At 40.4% G+C, this 23,438-nt stretch overlaps 1 protein-coding gene across 3 annotated transcripts in view; it reads left to right on the top strand.

The window, feature by feature from the left end:
• Nucleotides 1-919: 919 nt before the first annotated feature.
• The window catches only part of cdh31 (cadherin 31), a 46,233-nt gene continuing 23,714 nt past the window's right edge, over nt 920-23,438 (top strand). The window contains exons 1-5 of one of the 3 annotated variants that reach the window (XM_072596063.1): nt 920-1,283; nt 1,554-1,653; nt 18,674-18,867; nt 19,193-19,333; nt 21,204-21,359. In XM_072596063.1, coding sequence (XP_072452164.1) covers nt 1,137-1,283; nt 1,554-1,653; nt 18,674-18,867; nt 19,193-19,333; nt 21,204-21,359 — 738 coding nt within the window. In that variant the 5' untranslated portion in view covers nt 920-1,136. Of the gene's footprint in view, nt 1,284-1,553; nt 1,654-1,984; nt 2,006-18,673; nt 18,868-19,189; nt 19,334-21,203; nt 21,360-23,438 lie in introns of those variants that run through there. The other 2 variants (XM_072596062.1, XM_072596064.1) reach the window with 2 other exon arrangements.

Below are 23,438 nucleotides of genomic sequence, written 5' to 3'. Positions count from 1 at the left end.
GGGGAGGTAAATCTGTTGCAGATTTAACAGTCATTTGGGGTCATAACCACCTTAAAAATCCCCTCCAATGCATATACATCCTGATTTGGAAATGTATTGCTGTCTCCTCACTGACCCAAAGTCAATACCATGGAATTCCTTCTGTTACAGTATAGGTGGTCAACCTCCATTTCATGGAGCTCAATAAATGAATAAGTTATTCATATTTACTGCCTTTCAAACATTAGCTAGGATGAAAATTGACAGGTATCCGCTCAATGCAAGTGTTTATATGCAGACACAATAGCCAAATATTGCATTATGATGTGCTGGGTGGAAAAACAATACTACATGGTGCTTCCTGTATTTGCAACAACATGCATTTATAAAGCACCTTTAACAGTTTTATGGAGTGCCTAAAAGGGGCATAGAGGCTTCGACAGAAACTTACAGATGAGTCTAGTGATGCAATTAACATTGGCGTTGCTCATCCAGCCCAGAAGAGAGGCTTGTTGAAAGACCAAATTTCACTAGATTGCGTCCCATTCTCTAGAAATTCTGGTCTGCAAAGAAAAATCACCCTATATATTTCATAAACCTGTTGGCTATAACCTGGTGTTGTGTGATTTTTAACATCACGGCTTTAGTATAGATAATATCTAAATTTAACTTCAATTCTCTCCAAACAATACAGAACGGTTGCCAAAGCCAGCACCGTCCACTCCAGCCACCCTGTGTTCAGTGATTGAGGCAGTTTGACCTCCTTGTTCACTGATCTGTGCTGGGGCTAAACTCGACATTAATGCAGACACCGCCCAGATCCACATTACACAGTGGGATGGAAGCCAGCTTTCCAAGAGATCGCTGTACAGACAGTTCGTACTTAACAAGATCTACACAGCTCTTTCGTTTTGATGCCCACTGTTTCGAGTAAACGGCATCATTTCCGCCACCTCCCACTGAAACTGGGAGTGGGGGAATTCATTGGATTACGGATAGCCTCGGGTCGCTGCTTCCTTTTACCTGACACCAGCTACTGGCTTTACCCAAAATTGGACTCAAGCATCCGGCTGCCAGCCAATGAGAGAGAAACTCACCTGGAGACGTCACCTGGACTAGCGGCGATTGGCCTCCAGTCTTGGGCGAGTTGGTGAAGGATGGTGATCAGAGAGAAGGGGCAACTTATTGTGAACAAGAAGGTAGAATCGGGAGGTAACAGATACAACGCGCTTTGGAAACAGACTCGCAACCCAATGGGGAATTATAGCCTGCTGCTTGTGGGGCTAGTAACCCTCCTGCTCCAGGTGAGTGAGTTCTACTCTGACCAGGTTACACCCTGTACATCCCCAGAGTTCAGCTCAGGGACGGTTTTATGCCCTGAAGCCTCTCTCTCCAAATCTTCAATTTCTTCTCAGTTTCCTCGTCGGCTGAGCTTTAATCCGAGTTAGTGCGAGTTATTTATTCCCAGTTGCGGCGCATCCAACCCGCTTTGGGAGGGGATGTGCTGTAAACTGAGAGTAAGGATGGTTTTGTTTTCTATGCTGTATTTAATGTTAACTTGTCCGAATCCCCAGGTTTGGAGCGGTGAGGCATCGATGCAATGTAAAGGGTTCGACCCACAGAGCTACACTTTCAGTGTGCCCTCGTTGGAGGTGGGACATGTTCTGGGCAGAGGTAAGGGTTCAGGAAAGTACCTGAGAATCGGCGGGGAATTCACAGGGAGAAATGCGGAAGCGAGACTGAGAATATTGGTGGGGAGGAAGGTCCCTCAGAAAAGGGATCAAGCGGGATTGAGAATCATCCCGAATCCCTGAGTAAAATGGATCCCGTGAGATGGAATTAAATCGTGTTTAAAAAGTGCGGTCGGATGTAGAGGATTCCGCGATCCCCCTCCCCACCCTCTCACTGGGAGATTTGATGATTAAAATACACTAACAGAGATTGTCTGCTCCCTGTACTGAGGGCGGTGGCTGGACTTTCGATTCTCGCCTTTCGTTTAACTTTCTGTTCGAGCTGTGAAATGCAGGTGCGATACCTTTTATATCCCCAAATCCTCTGCACTCGTCCAGGAAAGTTCAGGTTTTGGCAATGAGTTGGGACCCCTGTTTGTTTTCCAGTGGATTCTGTGTATTTTGAGTGCAGTGAAAGGAGGGAGAGATAGCTCTGTGTTTGGATACTGACGCCCCTCCCTTGTCTAATTTAACATTAGACACCGCAGGTTTCGAGTGTGTGACCATAGTCTGATTTTTTTTAACTTCCCTACAACTTTAACTACGGTGTACAGTTACTCTGTCCAGCGAACTGCTGTTGCTAACATCTAGTCAGTGTAGCTACTTCTGAGAAACAAGTTTTCAAAAATCACCCCAGGGACTGAACAAAATTAAACTTTTTTTTTCCCTCTCTGGGAAAAAGCCCCAGAACATTTTCAGCTTCCAAACAGCCCCAGCCAGACTATAATGCGTTTTATAAAGTAGACGCCTTCGTTTTAAACACCGAATTTTCCCTTCTTTAACGTTTTAATCGGCTGTCCGATCTTTCAGTCTATAAATCCCTGCTAACTTCATTCATGGGACATAAATAATTGATTCCATTATTTGTTTTTGTGTTCTGTCTACTTGTTGAAAACTTTTGGGTTTAATTTAACAAAATGGATGCTTTCCAAATTTCAAAAAAAAAATCCAGCTCACCTGAAAATGTCTCCCGCACCAGCAATGCAAAGTGCTGCCAGTAGGTGAATGGGGCATTAAAACAGATGATTTCCGGTAAAGGTTTTGTATGTTGGACTGAAATTATTTGGTCAGTCGTTGGAGAAACTGAGCTTTGAAGTCCTTGGATTTCAGTTGAGATTTGTTCTGCAAAGTTTGAGTTCCCTTGGGAAACGTGCCTTATGATTTATATTGTAGATCCTGTCAAGACATTTTCTAAAAAGCTTGTGTTGGCTGGAGGCTGGGGTTGCAGTGGGTGTAAGAGGTGACTACCATCATTAATGGATTTAATCTAGTGCAGCATCTGATTTTGCACTCTCTCTCATTTGTCGAAGTCAAAATGAGCAATAAAAAAGATATTTGCACAGTCACTTGACATTGGAATGTAGCGACCACATTCTAATACCTCTCCAGTGAGGTTTGCTCTCCATGTAGAGTTTGTTCATGCCCTCCTTGCATTTTCAGGATAAATATAAATGAAACACCCAAAGAGGGAGCACCAAGCACCAGATGAAGTGGTTTATTGTGAATAGGGATTTGCTCGATGATGAGATTTGTAATTATGCATGAACTGGATAGTTCAAATGCTGTGAAGGTTTTCTGAACACATGACAAGATAATGCATTCAATCTTGTCTGTGTGCCTCCTGGCTGATTTGTTTTGACTATGTTTGTCTCTATTCAAGTGTTCATGATATTTGTTTATGTTCATCACTTCATGGCGATCAGGATAACAAAGGTGTGAGAGTAGTATAACAAGGAAAATGATTCCTTCTCATTTACTTCAACTGTGGTCTTTTGGCTTTTAGATGAGTGTACCATTGTTTCTTATGTATGATACTCACTCATTGTAGGAAATTTTGCCACTTCATTTCATGTCATATGAGTCGAAACTTGAGTTTTGGCTGATTTTTGTCTGTGAAATACCTTGTCTCATACCTTCTGACAAGGCAAGCTGGCACAGTGGCTAGCACTGCTGCCTCACAGCACCAGGGACCCAGGTTCAATTCCCACCTTGGGCAACTGCCTGTGTGGAGTTTGCACATTCTTCCTGTGTCTGCGTGGGTTTCCTCCAGCTGCTCTGGTTTCCTCCCACAGTCCAAAGATGTGCAGGTTAGGTGAATTGGCCATGCTAAATTGCCTGTAGTGTTAAGTGATGGGGTAAATGTAGGGGAATGGGTCTGGATGGGTTGCTTTTCGAAGGGCCTGTTTCCACACTAAGTAATCTAATGCTTTATGATGCATGCATATTCAACATTTGAGCGATGAGCTGATGCTTTTTCCTAGAAATCCTTTCTAACTTGTAATTAAGTATACTTATTTAAATTTTGATGCATCCTCACTTTCTTGCAGACTGTGGTTATATTATTTGCCTTTGCTTTCAACCTCTTGTATTTATCACTATCCAAAGTCAATTTGTACATTTTTGGTTTTGGCTTGGTGTTCCCCTTCCTGAGCTAGGTGGAATCTGCCATTTTTATCACCTAGACCACTGCTCTGATTGAGATTAGCTAACACAGTAGCTCATACCAGGAATCCTTTGGTTTCTTGGGTCTAGCTGTACAATGAAGACTTAAGATATCTTCTGTTCACTCTGACCTAATGCAATACCTGTTTCTAGCAAACAAATCTAATGAAAGAATAGGTAACAAATAGCGTAGATTGAGATTAGCATGATTAAACAACCAGCAGAGCTTGTTGCTCTGAGTTGTAACATGGATTTTTTTTAACGCCACTGGTGGATGGTGCAGGCTTTGCAGACCATTAAAGACAGCACTTGAAGCTATTGAAGTTGTAAAATAATGGCATTCTAGGTTTTAGCAGTAAAGGTTTAATGTGCGTAAGCCAAAAGTGACTTCCCCCATGAAACCCTACTGGACTTTGACCTGTATACTTTATGCAGTATTGAGTTCTACATCTTGTCAGAATAATGGGAGTTCAAAGCAGACATGCCTTTTCACCAGGGTACTGGTGTATGAGGAAATATGAATGATTTTCTCACTTTTTTTGAATTCGAACATTGCAGTTTATAAGGCAACATGATGATAAAGATGTTGAGAGGATTGGAGATAGTGGTCTGAATTAGAATTGTTGTTGTGTTACTGTGGTCTTGCCAGACCATGGGGGTTGCGCTCTCATTTTGAGAGAAGCGACTGGTAGTGATTTAACCTGAGGGGCACCGATCTCAGGCGAGGGAAGAGGTTGAGAAGGAGAGTCCTTCATGGTAATCTCAAACCAGTGATGGGAATTGAACCCACACTGTTGGCATCACACTGCTCTGCAAACTGATAATCCAGCCAATTGAGCTAAACCCATTCTCCTGAATTAGATTATTCCATAGTTGAAAGGTTTTGGAATGAAGGAGATGGTTTAGTTGTTAGTCTTAAACTAGTGAGCAAGAGACCTATGTGCAAAACTGAACAGAATTTAACTTCTAGGGAAAGAGTTGAGGCTGAAAATGTCAACATTAGATTAACAGATTTGTGCTACATTCTAGCTATCCTTTCTATCTCTAATCACTTAAAATGATTTAATCTCTGCTACTGCCTCACTTTCAGGATTGATAAATGTGATTAAACTATTTGCTCACTGGCTGGAAAAAAAACTAACAACTGATTAGACTGGCTTGTTTCTGCATGATTACTTTGCAAGTTTCTTTGTATTGGCTGGAATTTATTCTCAAAAACTAATTCAGAATTTGTTTGGCAAGTTGTTCGTTCATTTATGGAGATGAGCAACCAAGATCCTTTCCTTTGCACTGTGGCAGGAAATTGTGACCTATTCTGATCGGAATCCAACGTCTGCACAAGTGACAATGGATGCTTAAAAATGCAAATGCTACAACAGTTTGTTTGGGTAATAGTTACAGTTTAGTAGCACATTTTTGTAATTATGATATCCTTGATAGTTGAATCTGCTTGTTGGCATCTTGCATAAATATTTGCAACATACTTTAATGGGTCAGTTGTGATAAGAGAGAATGGTAGCAAGTTATCAAACAACAAACTGTTTGAAAGCTATCTGCTCGAATAAAATTTCACAAGTTTGAGTATTATACATCTTTTTTTAATGCAAAGTAATAGAGGGGGGTGGGGGGGGAGAGAAATGTTGAAAGGAACTATAATAACTGCCAAGAAGCACACATCCATTCTCTTTGTAAATTATAAGTTTAAAAGGTTTACCAAATTTTAACAAGAGTCAGGTCTTTTTATTTTTTTGACCAATGCACAAGTTTTTTACTAATTTATTTCAAGGGCTACACTCAGCAGGAAGACTTATAGTTAAGCTGTCTGTTTATAAATACCTGACTGCACTGATTCCATTCATTACCTATTGCCTGAAGCAAGTTGGAATAAAGTCTGTTCCATCCCTAAATTTAAGTCTAAATATACGTCTGCTGAAAACAATGCCATTTTAGAGTTTCCACAATTTTGAAGGGAAACTGAAGACCAGCAAATAAAATGCAGGGAGGTGTATGTTTACTTTTGTTTATTTCTCTTCCATCCAGAGAAATCTGCTCCAGGTTTTATTCAGCCTCCCTGGGCTGAAGGGTGGGGACAAGAGGTAAACACCATGGTTCAATCCACATGAGGATCTGCCCTGCTTCAGAGATACAGGATAACCTGTAATTTACCTTTTGCGTGCTTAATTTACTAATGAGTACCCACAATGCTGAACAGACTTTAATTATTGCTGTTGGCACAGAGAAGCAGAAAGTGAAGCTCGTGACTATCTTCGGCCTTTTGGAACAATTTATCTTTGTTTTTAAATGATTTTTGGTCACCTGCCCAACAGATATTTTTAAGCTATTTATTAAGATTAGATTCCCTACAGTGTGGAAACAGGCCCTTCGGCTCAACAAGTCCACAACGACCCTCGAAGAGCAGCCCACCCAGACCCATTCCCCTACATTCACCCCTGACTAATGCACCTAACACTACGGGCAATTTAGCATAGCCAGTTCACCTGACCTGCACATTGCTATGACAAAGTGGTCATAGCAGTAAAGCTAGTTGCCAGGCATGACTCAATTGTAGTATTCATTCCCCTGAAGCATGAGGCTTTCTATTCAAGCCCCATTCCAAGGCTTGAGCAGCAAAACTAAGGCTGCTACTGCGGTGACGGACTGAGGGAGCATCGTCAGATGTTAAACCAAAGCCTGCCTTTTCAGGAGGATGTAAAAGATCCCATGGTATTACTTTGAGGAAGAGCAGTGAGAGTTAATATTTGTGGCCTGTGGTTTTATCTTCGATGAGTAGATTTGTGTCAGAAATGTTAAAGATATGCATACCTTCAGGATACTAAATTTGTCAGGCTCAGGGTGCTTAAGTCATTTGTGCAACCAGTTAACAGATCTTAGATGTCAAGACCTCAGTTGATGTATGCAAAAGTCTTTTTTGTTTTTAAAAAAAGCTCTGCTATTTCTGACATGGCAGAGAAAGCACCAGTCTTGCTTCACCTGGGAACCTCAATGGCTAGCAACCAAAGATTAGTACTTAGCCTCCTCCTGTATAGTAAAATTCTATGATTTTATTTGACCCATCATATGTGTACTGGTTCTCAAAGGAGCCACTCAGCTCATCCTATTCACCTGCCCTATCTCTGTATACCACTCTTAAGTTTGCCACCTTCCTATACCCAGCTCTTTTGAAATCTCTATGGAATCTGCCACCATCAGCATATTCCAAATCCTAACAACTGAGTAAAGAAGTTTCTCCTCGCTTCACTTCTAGCTCGCTCTCAGCAAATCTTGAAACTGCATGGCCCTGAGTTACTGACATACATCTAAATTAGATTCTGTAACAACGTGTCATCTGTATTATGGAAAGAAGAGCTCAACGAACGTCTGCAGCTGGTGTAGTTGCCTTGCTCCATTCTCTCCTCCACCTCTTGCCCAAAAAAAAACTGCATTCAAGTTTTTGTGGTAAAAGGACCAACGTTAACTCACCTCAATACAGGAATAGGTACTGTCTGAGTTGCAAGAGGAAATTTGGTTGGTGTAACCTCTAAGAAAGTCACAAGATAAATGAGCTGGGGTCGGCCATAGAGCCTGTTGAGCCTGCTCCTTTCCAGTCAGACTTGACCATGCCTGATTATGGCCTTCACTTAATTTTCCTCTTCACCCACCAAACTTGACTTGTAGCCTCTCACAAGTAAGCCCCGCCCCCACCTCCATGCATCCTGTTCCTAGAATAATGGGAAGGTCCATCCACTTTCTATTTGTCTCCACGGAAACTGCCTGGCCTGAGAATTTAATTGCTTATTTTATATTTCAGTTCTGCATTGTAATACTGTCTTCCCAATGAGGAAAGCTAGGGTAAATTCCCAAGGAAAATGCATGCTTTGAGTTCTTCTTATTCTTTATATCTTTGTCAAAGAGCGCTGTTGGCCCTGGCCCCCAATCCTAGAAAGAGGTTGGAAAAGGTTCTCGTAGCCATTTGGCATCAGTTAATGTCCAGTACGTAAAACCATCCAGATCCTCATGTGGGACTTGGACCGAGAATACATAAGGAACTGAGACAGCTAAAGTGAGCTGTGAGCTTCTGGATGAACTGGCCACCATCTGTCCAAAACTACACACTAGGCTCCAGAGTCTGGACCCCCTCTCAGGATCCTGTGCTACAATTTGAGTCACCTTGTGGAAATTTATGTCCTTCAGAGCAGTGCAGAGGATATTCCTGTTTGGGCTGTTACTGCACCCTCTTACCTCTGTCCACAGCCTGAATACACTTTAGTGTAATAGTTAGATTAGATTCCCTACAGTGTGGAAACAGGCCCTTCAGTCCAACAAGTCCACAGCGACCCTCTGAAGACTAACCCACCCAGACCCATTTCCCTCTGCCTATATTGTTAAGTGCATTAGTCAATGTAGCATTGCCAATTCACCTAACCTGCCCATCTTTAGACTGTGGGAGGAAACCCACACAGACATGGGGAGAATGTGCAAACTCCACACAGACAGTCGCCCGAGGCTGGAATCGAACCTGGGTCCCTGGTGCTGTGAGGCAGCAGTGCTAACCACTGAGCCACCAGGCCACCCTAATGCCCTACATTCCCCAATGGCTAGCTGTCGGAGTGGGCCTTTCCTGTTTCCATTGAGGATCTAGGCTGAAGAGTATTACATGCAGCATTCCCATGGGGTAACCATTTAAGTATGTTCACTCAGTGTCAGATTGTATGTAATTGTGTGGCCTGAAGGAAATAGTTTGTATTTTTTTTAGTTCCACTTATGTTTAAATTTTCTTTTTGAAGCAGCTGTTCTTAAATGTTTATTGCAATTCACTCTGCTGTCAAGATCTATAAGTACCCTGCAGAAGGAGGAGTGTAGAGAAGGAAAGGTGGTGGGTAGGTTGGAGGACTTCCTTGTGGGCCTTACTTAAGTTGCCATTAACAGGTCCAGGCAATGAGCCATGAAGGGTGTGGTGGAGCTGGACTGTCTGCCCTTCTTTATATGCTCAGCTCTCTTGGAGGTAGTATGCAGTGTCCATAGGTGCAACAGAGGTCTTTTCACTGCTGCAAAATTCATTGCAATTGCTTTGACCTGTTGCACCCCTTTCTCGCTCTCCTGCTCACAGCCTTTTTTTAAAAAGAGCCGATACAGTAAGTGATAACTTTGTCAACAACAGTAACATGCAGTTCCTCATACACAGTGACTAAACGTCTTCAATCGTTCCCAAATCTTAACTCTGGCTTTGCAGTTCAACCATATAGCAATGGCATCTGAAAAATAACTTTGAAAGTTGTGAAATAAGCACATCCTTCTGTCTGGCAAAATGTCGGCTTTTGCTTCAGATACCTGTAATCCTTGGGCTTGCCTGGACTGGAATGTAATGCTGTGTAAACAGAACGCCTGGGGTTGAAAAACCAGTTTCGGTTGTAACTTAGGGTGAGGCAAAATAATTGCTATCCTTGTACATTTGTGCCTACAGGTTTAATAACTATGGGTGTGGGAAGAAAGAGAGAGGATTTAACTTTAAAGGCCTTGCTGCAGTGCTGTTGAGTTGCAAATTGATGAATAGGTTCTATTGATTCCTTTCTGTTCAGTGAATGCTTTTCAGGTTTCACAACATTAGTGCACACAGCCCTTCAACAAATGAAGAAGGAGCAGTGCTTTGGATTTTCTACCTAGCTTTAGTTCATGCTTATCACTACTAAATTCTCTGCTTTCTTTTGTCACTTGTTCGTTTTGCTTGTTCGTGCTCTTACTGTCTCAATTAAACAGCATGAGATTGAAATCAGAAAGCAGTTTTAACTATTTCCATCTACATTATTCAATCTTCAGGTCGCATCAACCACCATTTTAAAATTTCTGCATATTATTCTCAAACTCTTCTTCCCCTGGCCTTTTACATATTAAACAAATTAATTTTATTAATTTTTGATTTTCAAAACTTGAACAACAAGCATTTTGATTAAACAAAAATTTATAAAACAAGTCCTGAATTTTGCCACCTGATAGACTTAGACTTAGATTCGATTAGATTACTTAGTGTGGAAACAGGCCCTTCAGTCCAACAAGTCCACACCGCCCCGCCGAAGCGCAACCCACCCATACCCCTACATCTACCCCTTACCTAACGCTACGGACAATTTAGCATGGCCAATTCACCTAACCTGCACATCTTTGGACTGTGGGAGGAAACCAGAGCACCCGGAGGAAACCCACGCAGACACAGGGAGAATGTGCAAACTCCACACAGTCAGTCGCCTGAGGCGGGAATTGAACCCGGGTCTCTGGCGCTGTGAGGCAGCAGTGCTAACCACTGTGCCACCATGCCACCCACAAGACTGGGACACATAGAACAACGACTGCGCTGATTTGGATTCTTTGTTTGAAATTTTCAGTATTGATACTATTGAGTCCTTGGCGGTAACCTCTGAAAAAGCCAGACTATAAATTTTCCTTCATGTTTATAGTCCATCTGGTGCTGATGCATTATTTGAAGATGGCAATGTTGGTTTGTTCCTTTGGTCCCTTTTTATCTTTTGAGTGCTGAATCTACTGCAATGTTTTTAAAATCATGTCTCCTGGCACAGACCAGATTTCGGGTAGGATGGGTGGGACATGGGGATAAAATTTTAGTTGCCGTCTTTCCCTTTTTTGTCAGTGACTTTATAATCGTTACACATTGCAATGCTCAGAAGTAGCACTAGTGGTTAGGCTGCCACTAACTCTTCCTCAGAGGACCATTGCAATGTATAACACAGTATCTGCCCATGCCCTTTTGTTTTTAAATTCTATAAGATTGGGTTCTAATGTTGCAAGCAGGGTTTGAAATGATGACAAAACCACACTATAACTTTTCCTCATGTGTTGGAAGGAGCAAGAGGTCTTCTCAAAAAAGCAAACCTAAGGCTTCCATTGACACCTGCACTAATCAACCCCACTGCCCTGTGGTCGAACATTTCAACCGGGTTCCTCATTCTGCTCTGCGTCTTCCACCCCCACCCACCCACCCACCCACCTTTACCTCCGTTCCAATTGTCCAGCTCAGCACCTTCCCCATGACCTCTCCCACCCGTCAATCTTCCTTCTGACCTATCCGCTCCACACCCCTCTCTGATCTATCGCCATTAACCCCACCTCCATCCACCTATTGCACTCTCAGCTACCTTCTCCCCAGCTCCGCACACACGCGCACACACTTATCTCTCCACTCCCGAGGCTCCCAGCATCATTCCTGATGAGGGGCTTTTGCCCAAAGTGTCAATTTTTCTTTCTGCTCCTCGGAGCCTGACCTGCTGTGCTTTTCCAGCACCATTCTAATTTTGGACTCTAATCTCCTCCAGCATCTGAATTTTTAAAAACAGATCGGTTGTTAAAAAGACCCAAACTGCTGGCTGCTGCTAGAACTAGCATTGCTCACTTGGGAGTAAGAGGTTGAAGCTAACTGTATATGTTTAAGGATCTTTTCCAATTACTTTTAATGAATTTCAAAATACATGAGGGAGAGTGTTTCATTACCAGTATTTTAATCAAATTGTTGTGAAAACAGTTTTATACACAGTAGTAATGGAAGCCAGTTACACCACCTTTTTCAAACATACTTCAGTTCTACAATCTGAATGAGCTGGCTTTTTGTCAGCATCTTTTTGTTGTACTCTGATCTGTGGAAAGTGTGCAGTGAGAATACTTTGATCTAATTAGCAGCCATTCAGAGACTGACAGAATACCAGTATTTCTTTGTGACTGATCTTTGTGCAGAATTAATGCCAGCTTGGTTTTATAATGGCATGAGTGTTGTCTGGAATAGGAGGTCATGTTGAACAAAGGTAGCTGTGATCTATGAAACAGTTTGAAAGGGGTTTGAGACCAAAGTATGGTCATGTGAGACATTGATCACTATCAGATGTGGCAACATTGTCCAAATGCAAATAAAACAAAATTGATTTGTTCATTTTTTTTTAACTGATGGAATGTAGGTGACCATAGTAAGGCAGTATTTATTACCCATCTTTGGGAGTACAATTACAAGTAGGCCAGACAAGATGGAGATAAAGGCATAAATAAAGTATTGAGATAATCTAGCAGGTTTCATGATTTTTTTTGTGGGTATGCATTATCAGCAAACTTTTTCTAATTATTTACTAATGTTCTCTAATTTGCTAGCAGAGGACCCTAACCATTAGGCTACCATAGCCATTTGTTATTGAGTTGAGCACCATCTAGTTTTGTAACTAAGATCTCATAGGCAGTTTACTTGATGTAAGATAATTGATACACTGAACAAAAAGTTGGCTAAGGGAAGGATATGGTAAGCATTCAGGCATTACCACAGATGGCAGCTTGGCTAAGTGCCATTATTTAGGAAAGGTGGTAAGGATAAGCCAGGGAACTACAGATCGGTGAGCCTGACGTTGGTGGTTGGCAAGTTGTTGGAGGGAATCCTGAAGCACAGGATGTACATGTATTTGGAAAGGCAAGGACTGATTAGGGATAGTCAGCATGGCTTTGTGTGGGAAATCATGTGTCTCAAACTTGATTGAGTTTTTTGAAAACTTAAGAGGATAATTTGAGGGCAGAGTGCTGGATGTGATCTGTATGAGACTTCAGTAAGGCGTTTGACAAGGTTCCCCATGGGAGACTGGTTAGCAAAGTTAGATCTCATGGAATATAGGGAGAACTAGTCATTTGGATACAGAACTGGCTCAAAGAAGACAGTAGAAGATAGCACTGATCCTTGTGGCACTCTTGAGTCCTCTGCTTTTCATCATTTTATATAAATGATTTGGATATGAACATAGGAGGATAATTAGTAAGTTTGCAGATTACGCCAAAATTGGAGGTGCAGTGGACAGCAAAGAAGGTTACCTCTGGTTACAACAGGATCTTGATCAGATGGGCCAATGGGCTGAGAAGTGGCAGATGGAGTTTAATTTGGATAAACGTGAGCTGCTGCCTTTAGGGAAAGCAAATCTTAGCAAGACCTATACCCTTAATGTAAGGTCAGAGAGAGTGTTGCTGAACAGAGACCTTAAGAGTGCAGGTTCATAGTTCCTTGGAAGTAGAGTCACAGGTAGATAGATAGTGAAGAAGGTGTTTAGTATGCTTTTCTTTATTGATAAGAGTATTGAGTACAGGAGTTGAGTTTATATTGTGGCTGTACAGGACATTGGTTGGGCAACTTTTGAAATATTGCGTGCAATTCTGGTCTCGTTCTTATCAGAAAGATGTTGTGAAACTTGACAGGGTTCAGAAAAGACTTGCAAAGATGTTGCCTGGGTTGGTGAATTTGAACTATAGGGAGAGGTTGAATAGGCTGGGGCTGTTTTCCCTGGAGCGTTGGAGGTTGAGGGGTGATCTCAGAAGTTTATAAAATCATGAGGGGCATGGATAGGGTAAAGAGACAAGGCCTTTTCTCTGGTGTGGAGGAATTCAGAACTGGAGGGCATAGGTGAGAGGGGAAAGATCTAAAAGGGACCTAAGGTGCAACATTCTCATGCAGAGCCTGGTGCATACATAGAATGAGCTGCCAGAGAAGATGTAGAGGCTGGTACAATTGCAACATTTAAGGCATCTGGATGCGTATATGAATAGGAAGGGTTTAGAAGGATATGGGTCAAGTGCTGGCAAATGGGACTAAATTAGGTAGGGATATCTGGTCGGCATGGACGAGTTGGACTGAAAAGTTTGTTTCCGTATTGTACTTCTCTTTGACTTTTAGTCTATGATGAATTGCTGTTGTTACCTGGATGTCACTGGCTCCAAAGTGAGTCCTGGCCATCAACCATACAATTTGCATATGCTATTGTCTTGCCAGTCACCTGTATGGCATAATTGAGCATTTTAACCTGATTTTTCAGTTTGTTTAATAAAGTAGAAAAGCTGACCATTATGTCACGTGAAACTAGATAATCCAGTGCTGTTGTTACCAAAACAAGTGACATCAAAAGTGCTTCATTTTTGTTATTGCAACCACTGCCAACTATCGGTGGGGAAAAAAAAAGTTAATAGTTTCATGCTGTATAGGTAAGAAAGCTTTTTTTATTGACTCTTTTTTTGGACAAAATATCCACACAAACTCAGTTTATATTTTGAGTTTCTACAACTTCTATAGAGAACTTGCAAAGGAACGTTCAATTAGTAATTTTTTTTTGGGGGGGAGAAAAGATAACTAAGTTAGCAAAAGGTTACTCTGCAGGTGCAGACTTTTCAATGTATTCAACATTCCTTGATTTGTGTTTGGACTTTGTTTGAGTTTCATATTACACTCCTGCAATTAGTTCTCTCTTTTGTACTTGTCCTGCGGCCCTGGGTTAAACAAAATTTCAAAAGACGTTTGTCTTTTAAAGTTTTGAAGATTCACTCTTATCAAGCTTTTTTTGACATATCTGTAATAACTGCATAAGCAACTTTTGAGGCTGGAGCCTGTGGTTTATAATGTCTCTTATGAATTGTTATTGCTTTCAAAATCATTTCAATTGTAGCTTTTTGATCCCTTCATGAGCGGTATTTTGATGTAATTCACATCTTACCTTTGACATTTCCACGTATGCTTTTTATGTTTTCTGCTAGTTCTTGAGTATTATAAAGTCATTTTATGTTACTTAGAAATCTCCCTGCTATTCACTGGTGAAACCTGATAGTGTATATCTAAACCAGTGAACTTAGACTGCAAGGATTAAATCCTCTATAAACCTTCTAATTTTGCAACAAAATAGCTCCTTCCCTTGCTTTTCTAGCTAAAGCTGCATACAATCCACCAAATATATTGCATTTCAATCTCTGTCCAAATTTTCCAGACACCTAAAGTCATGATCTCAAAATAGGAACCGAGTGAGCCCAATGAATAATTCTAGCACGCAACTTCTGTTTGAAACTGTCTTCAATAACACTTCCTTCTCTGTGTAACCTCCAGTAGCTAACATCTAAATCAGAATAATTGTTATCCAGAAGTAAGTCAGATGAAATTGGGAAAGTTGTCCCTGGAAGGATTCTGAATCCATCTTTGGGTGGTGTCAATACCAATCTTAATATTTAAAAGTCCAAATCAACTACTTCATTTTATAGAAATTCAGTGCCTATTTGAATACATGTGGAGATGCTACTGTTGGACTAGGGTGGACAAAGTTAAAAATCTCTCAACACAGGTTATAGTCCAACAGATGTATTTGGAAGCACTAGCTTTCAGGGCACTGCTCCTTCATTAGGTTTTGAAAGAGCAATGCTCTGAAAGCTACTGCTTCCAAATAAATCTGTTGGACTATAACCTGGTGTTATTTGAATACGTGCTGTATTAAATTTTAAATATTATGACTTTGACAGCTTCAACTACTGGATTTAGCTGTGCAATAAGTGAAGGTATTGCATGAAGTGTTGGTTGCAGTAATATTTTTGATTTGATTCTGGTTGTAAAGGCTTAGTTAAGACAAAATAACCAAGGTACATTTGAAGACAAGTGGTACATATATTGAAAGTTCCTAACTTCCTTAATATCCGTGTGTTTTTCAAAAACTTGTAGAGGACTTGCTGCACTAGTGCAGGGACAATCAACAGGATGGATGCCCAATTTGCCCTGTAAATTCTCATAACGCAACAGATGTGTTTAAGGTTTGGCAATAACAAGCTTTATCTCTAACTCCATGGATGAATTTTGAATTAATTAAATCCTGACGACTCATTGAATTGGAAAAGAAAATGATCCATTAGAGCTGTTCTAATTTTCTAATTTCTTAAGTATCTTGTTAAACCACAAAAACTGTGGTGTTAAATCAAGTCCTTTTTTGAATTGAGGTAATACCACATCAAGAAGAATTGTTCATGAGCTGTTTCACAGTGGTGAAGGAATAGCATTAACCATTCATTATGCTTCTGCTGTCCATAGACCTTTAGTGAATCTTTGAGAGACAAATTAGAACTTTTTTCTAGAGTTTCTTCTCTGCTTACATCTCCTTCTAAAGGAAGTCTGTTGTGAGTGAACAAAAAAAGCCATTGAGGCTTTTTCATTGTCATGTTGAAGAATTCTTACCAAGACGGAGTCAAACTGGGAGGTATAAATTACAGTATTGGATTGAATTTAGAATGAAGTACAAAAAGCAAGAAGTTATAGAAGTAGAAAATTATTTTCCATTTTTTAAAAAATTCAACAATCATGAAATTCTGAAGAAATGATTGTCTGCACGAGTTTCTTAGCCAGTAAAGTTGCTTGGCAGTAATTAAGACTGATCATACTTTTATAAATTGATATACACCTGAATAAATTAAACAACAAAAACACAACCTAATGTTCTTCACGTTGCAATGCCAAACATTTCTGATGTTTCACAATCATGAGACTTTTGGGGGACAGGGAAAATCAGACTAAGACTTCTGAATTTCCGTATTTAATGCTAACTGGTTGGTTATTAGCTGAGAAATGGAGATAGAAAGTTTTTAAATGATTCCTGTTGTTAATTTGGGGAGACGTGCTGCAGTCTTTAATTTTAATTTTCAGATTTCCTGCTAGCCTCAAATTTCCTTCCCCGGACATTAGTGGTGCGCCTTTGCAAAAACTGCAGTGAAAAGTACACCCCCCCCCCCCCCCCCCCCCCCCCATTTGCAGAAAATTTCAGGGAAACACGATTTGTTATTTTTCTTTTGGTTGTGTATTTAGTGATGGGGAGCAATTTTTTAACTACATCTAAAGCTCTATCCCTTTCTTTGTACAATGTAGATTAAGTTTGAGTGTTTTGCCTTTCATTCCACCAATATAAAGAAGCAAATCTGTTTTTCCAATGGCTTATCCAATTTAAATCTGTCATGAGGAAAATAGATTTATGGTTCAATACCTTGTCCACACAATGACTGATCTCCTCATCCTAGATAGAGATTGGGTCTCTTCATTTGATCTCTGTTCCTGTTGAATTGAAAGTTAAAAGGCACCTTGTGTTCTTCTGATAACTGTGTTGCAATTCATTTTCCAAGTACACACGTGTTGACATGTGACCGTAGCAACAGGCTTACCTTTGTCTCCTACAGTTGAGCAGTCTATTGATACTGACTATCCGAACACTCCAATATGAATTACTGCTTTGGTACAATAATGGAGGTTGTCTACAGAATGTGCTCCAAGTACTGGCAACTTCACAAGGACTGATGAAAAACGTGGGAGACCAATAATGTAACTAAAAGTTAAATGTGGTATGAAATTAAGTGCTGGATAAGAAGATTCTTGGGTGACCTTCCTGACTGACTGACTACCAATTAAGGTCATACATGGCCTATTCATGGCCACTTAAGGGCTTCCCCACACCACTAACTCGAACACTCTCCTTTCTGCCGTAAAAGCTATTGGACTCAGTATTCACTCTGATTTTCTCTCCTTAGATGCTGCTAGATATGCTGGGCCTCTCTAGCACTTCCTGTTTTTTATTTCCAATCCCCAACATCCAAAGTACTTTGTTTTTAATTGAGAAGGGTGGTTGTTTCCCAGTTTGGGGGAAAAATACTGATCACTTTGCTGGGTTGAGGGGTGTGGAGGGTTGGTGGCTCCATTCAGAAGCTAATGGGGGCATGAATGTGGCTGCTGAAGGTTAGTCCTTGCCTCCAATCCTCTTGAATCTCACCTCTTGGCAAGACTTGTCTTTTCAGCCCTTAAAAGCTTTGCCCTGTAGTGGCAAAGAGTGGATATGGAAAGCAACTTCTGGCAGGTGGGACTTCAATATGATTTGCTGAGAAACCTGCCAGTCAGTTCTAAAGTGGCTGATTGAAGCTTGCCTTCATGAGAACAAGAATCCATCACCACTGAAGACTGTCATTCCCACTCCTAGTGCATGGATGACTATATCTTGGCCGTAGTCTGTCAGGTTAATCTCACGTGACAGTAGGGGGTTGCCATTGATCAGCAATGGGGATTTTGATTACTTGTGTCTCAATGTCAGGCAATGACGGGATCACCATTTTGACTTTTATTTCCTTTATTATAATTGCTTCATGCCTAGGCTCTAAGCTCTCTTATTCCTTCAGTGTATCTCTCTACCTTGCTAGTCCGCATAAGACAGCCCTGAAAACATACCCCTCTAATCAAGCTTTTGGTCATCTGACCTAATGTCTACTTATCTGGTTTAGTGTCACACTTCATTCTCTAAGGCTCCCGTGAAGCACATGGACGTTTTCATTGTATTAGTGGTGCTACATATACACCAGTTTCTTAATACTCTGATGACACTCCCTCATTAGTATTACTCATTTAGGTGTGTATCTATGGCATGTGTCTGTGATTGGAATTAGAATCCAACAAATTGTCACTACTGCCACAAGTTAAGGAGAGAAACAAAATAAAGCGCAAAGATTTAAAACTGCAGGAATGTATGTTCTGCTGGGAATATTAAATCCATGGTGAGAATTCGGATGTATTTCACGATAGGTAATAGCAGTGCAAAGTGAACCTAAAAGGAACATTGACTTTGGAATGGCAGTCATAAATAAAATTGATGTGTACCTGAACTGATTTGTTCACTGCTGGTGGGTTGGTCTGAAAAATTTATTTCTTTCAATTTTTATTTTAATAGTGCACTTTGACTGCATTGGACAGAAAAATGTGACTTTTGAAATTTGTGATCCACGCTTCAAAATATACAACGATGGAACAGTGTCTGTTAAAAACCTGATGTCCCCAGAAAGCCATGCAAGTTTTCTTGTTACTGCACGTAATGAGGATGAGGAATGGGATGCTACTGTTACTGTTCTAATAAATAGAGAAAAGGTAACGTTTTGCTTTTCATGGAAGTGAATATCTTCCTCCACTTCAGTGCTGTGAACACATTACAGGCACATCTTTAGAGAAGAGCTATGACTACTATAATTTTCATGCGATTGTCTCAGCAAACATACCCCTTAGACTGGGAACCATCCAGATATAATCCCATTTCATTTTATTTTAGCAATTGTAGCAAATTGTTAATATTTTATTCTAAATTTAATTCTATAACGTTTGAATGTATTCATTCTTTTTGGTTTTTGAGAGAGCCTCTGTATTTTACCCAAATGTTGAGTTCACTGTCAAATGCCCTGATTTTGTATTTTAGCAGAAAAACTCTGGCAAAGTCCTGATTATGCAGTCTCCACGTTCGTCAGGTGTATCCCTGAGAAGGAAGAAGCGAGAATGGATAATTCCTACTATCAATTTTCCAGAAAATGAGAGAGGAAAGTACCCAAAATTTGTTATACAGGTTTGTGTTCACCTTTCATAAATGTGATACAGGAATCCCAGCTGTCTGAAAGTAGAGCGTTCCTATGAAACTTTTCGTAAGCTGAAGTGGCACAAAGCAAAAAAGCACTAATTTATATGGAGGAAAATTTCGCCTTTTCTCATAAAAGTGAAAATCCTCTTTTGCTAACTTCAGTTAGCAAAAGCCGGTACTGATGTAGGTCTTTTGTAAAAGCGAAGTGGTGGAGAGTGAACTTTCGAAGGCAGAGGATATCTGTATATCAATATTTCTGCAGCAACACAGAGTAATCGCACCAACCATTCACAGATTTCCCCCTTGAAGATGGTGCATGCACAGATGTACAAAGCAAATTTAACGTAAAAACAGGCTGCACACAATGAGGAGAGAAATGATGTTACTCTGCTATTTACTAAACTTTAACTTAGTGAAAGTTGTTTCTTGTTCAATGCATTGCCGTCTCTCTGGTTATTTCAGATTTCTGATAACAATTCTGAACTGAATAAAACAGGAAAACTATGATAGAGAAAACAAAACTGAAGGCTTATCCAGCAACCAACTCTGACCAATTAGAAGAACCTGTCAATGAAACATAGGAGACCATTACATTTTGCAAGCATTTTTAGTTTTTAATTGCCTTTCTCAGCTGGTCTTCTATGAAACCAAAACAGGATTTCCAACATGTTTTTGAACTCCATGTTTTATGACTTGTATAACCACCTGACTGAAACATTTTACTGTCTACATGCAGTGGGGAGACCTATAAGCTTGTAGCTTGATATTTTCCAAAACTGTCAGACTAATTTAAGTTTAATCTTTGCAATGCATCTCGAAGCGGCTACTTTCCTCCACTAATGATTTGTCACTGTTTCCTCATTCTATAAGTAGATTACACACATTGCAATCATGTTTTTTTGGAAAATTCCAAAAGTTTCTTCACACGAAAAAAATGTGCAAATATTGGTAGCAATATTTCCAAGCTGTTCTTATTTTTTTGAAAAAAATTACTAGAAAATGTGGCTGGACTTTTTCCATTTTAAGCATTATACCAACTGATGACTTCTTTATAGTCGTAGATGTACAGCACGGAAACAGGCCCTTCAGTCCAATGCCAACCAGATATCCCAACCCAATCTAATCCCACCTGCCAGCACCCAGCCCATATCCCTCCAAACCCTTCCTATTCATATACCTATCCAGATGCCTTTTTGAATGTTGCAATTGTACCAGCCTCCACCGCTTCCTCTGGCAGCTCGTTCCACACACGTACCACCCTCTGCATGAAAAAGTTGCCCCTTGAGTCTCTTTTATATCTTTCCCTTCTCGCCCTAAACCTATCCCTCTAGTTCTGGACTACCCCACCCCAGGGAAGAGACGTTGTCTCTTTGTCCTATCCGTGCCCCTCATTATTTTATAAACCTCTATAAGTTCACCCCTCAGCCTCCGTCGCTCCAGGAAAAACAGTCCTCAGCCTGTTCAGCCTCTCCCTGTTGCTCAAATCCTCCTACCCTGGCAACATCCTTGTAAATCTTTTCTGAACCTTTTCAAGTTTCACAACATCTTTCTGATAGGGAGGAGACCAGAATTGCACACAATATTCCAAAAGTGGCCTAACCAATGTCCTGTACGGCTGCAACATGACCTCCCAACTCCTGTATTCAATACTCTGACCAATAAAGGAAAGCATACCAAATGTCTCCTTTACTGTTAATAGTACTGGGAGGATGAATCTTCATGTAGTAGATTATTTTTCAAGCCAAAGTTTCTCTTATTCATCATTTCAATGCCAAATCCACTAGCCCTGGTAAAGTTGTGACTTGGGACTAAGGGCTGTCAAAATGACATACTCAGAATTTAATATTTTATTTTGCAGATAAAGTCCAGTCGGCAAAAAGAAATCGCTTTACAATATTTTATCATAGGACCTGGTGCTGATGAGCCACCTCGGGGCTTGTTTACTATAAAGAGTGATGATGGTTCAATTAGTGTGCATTCACCTCTCGACAGAGAGCAAAAAGATTCATACAAAGTGAGTTTCATTTCTTCAAATTTTCGAGATTGTGCTGTCTTTATGGCAATTATCTTCGCTACTTTCAGTTATTGCTTTGCATTAAACCAGTAATCAGTCCTGTACGCTGAATATATCTGTCTCGCTTCGTATGCTGGGGCTACTCCATTTAAGTGGAATATTATAAATGTGGCAGAAGTTCAAAGTCTGTGTAACAGTACTGTTAAACACAATCACTGGTAATGTATTTCTGCATACATTCCAATTTATAATCTAGCAAAGGTTGACAAAACCAGCTTCAAACCAAAGCCTGACTGCTCCAGATAAAAGTGCATCTGCCAGATTGAGCCATTTCGTTGTCTGAGACTTTGGGAATATACATAATATCAGATTTTTATGCAGTGGAGAAGAAACTAGTTTTGAGAGGATTTGTAGCTCAGGTTGAGGTTCTGGATGTAGGTTTGCTCGCTGAGCTGGCAGGTCCGTTTTCTGATGTTTCGTCATCAAACAGTGAGCCTCCAAATGAAGCACTGGTGGTGTAGCCCATTTTCTAGTCATATTCTTGAGTTTCCTTGGGTTGGTGATGTCATTTACAATCGAGACATCCATCCTGTTTTCCTCTGGGCATTGTAAATGGGATCCAAATCAGTGTTTGTTGATAGAGTTCGGTTGGAATGCCATGCTCCTTGGAATTCTCGAGCATGTCTCTGTTTGGCTTGTCCTAGGATGGATGTGTTGGCCCAGTCAAAGTGGTGTCCTTCCTCATCCATATGTAAGGATACTAGTGAGAGATACTGTCACTAGTAGCCTTACATACGGATGATAAAGGACACCTCTTTGACTGGGACAACACATCCTTCCTAGGACAAGCCAAACAGAGACACAAGACTTCCTAGAGTTCTGGTTGGAATGCCATGCTTCTATCAACAAACACATTGACTTGGATCCCATTTACCACCTCCTGAGAAAAAGAACAGAAAATGGCATCAACATAGGAAAAGATGTCCCCGCAGGAAATGACATCGCCAACCCAAGGAAACTCAAACTTATGCCTAGAAAGTGGACAACAACACCAGTGCTTCTTTCGGAGGCTCACTGAAGATGTTACCTAGTATGGTGACGAAATATCTGAAAATGAACCTTCCAGCTCAGTGAGCAAACCTACATCCTGGAGAAGGAACAATCCTTTTAAAAGGAATAAAACAAATGACAAAATGATTCTTAGTGAGTGATAGGGTCATGGGTGACTATTAGTCTTATGATGCCAGAGGATATTGAATATTTTAGCTAAGAACAATTGTGTATTATGTTTTAAGCACATTTGATTATCACTTAACCCTTTTCTAGTAATGTATGATCCCCTTAAGAAAGTTAAATCACCAAAGCACAAAGTTATACTCCTACAGGTTTATTTGGAAGCACTAGCTTTTGGAGCGCTGCTCTTTCATTAGGTGGTTAAGGAGCTCTGAAAACTAGTGCTTCCAAATAAACCTGTTGGACTCTCACCTGGTGTTGTGATTTTTAACTTTGTCTACCCCCTAGTCCAACACCAGCTCCTCAAAATCATGACAACCCTTCAGGAAAGTGGGCCACATAGTTTAGATGGATGGAATGCAGTACTGATCCAGGTATTAAAAAGCATTTTGGAAGCTTGTATCTTGAAATGTTAGCAGAACTTTTCTTTTAATATTTATGAGCAGTAGTGCACACTTTTTTAAATTCTGGGTATATTTAATTACAATTATATTCCCTATTCCTAGTTGTAATATGGGATAACTTATTCAGATGTTGAGAAAATAATGATGCTTTGATGCTAGCTAATTTGCTTTGTTAAAAATTATTTTAATATCATCACTCTTCAACGCAATTGTCCTGAATGTTTTTAAGTATTTTTTTTTTCCTTTTTATAAATGTCTTGAAAAAAGACTGAACTTGCTTGTTTTATCTTGTAGCAGTTTTATTTACATTGTTCAATTATTTAATGTGAGAGCCATATTGTGTTGGACATGGAGCTTTAATTTGTTGCAGACTTCTCCAATTCATGCTAATGATACATGAGTGGCTGCTTTACAAATTTAAGTAAATTCTGTAACTGATACT

The sequence above is a fragment of the Chiloscyllium punctatum genome, chromosome 26, assembly GCF_047496795.1.
Source record: "Chiloscyllium punctatum isolate Juve2018m chromosome 26, sChiPun1.3, whole genome shotgun sequence".
Classification (NCBI taxonomy): Eukaryota; Metazoa; Chordata; class Chondrichthyes; order Orectolobiformes; family Hemiscylliidae; genus Chiloscyllium; species Chiloscyllium punctatum.
This window is presented reverse-complemented; position numbering and strand designations above follow the sequence as displayed.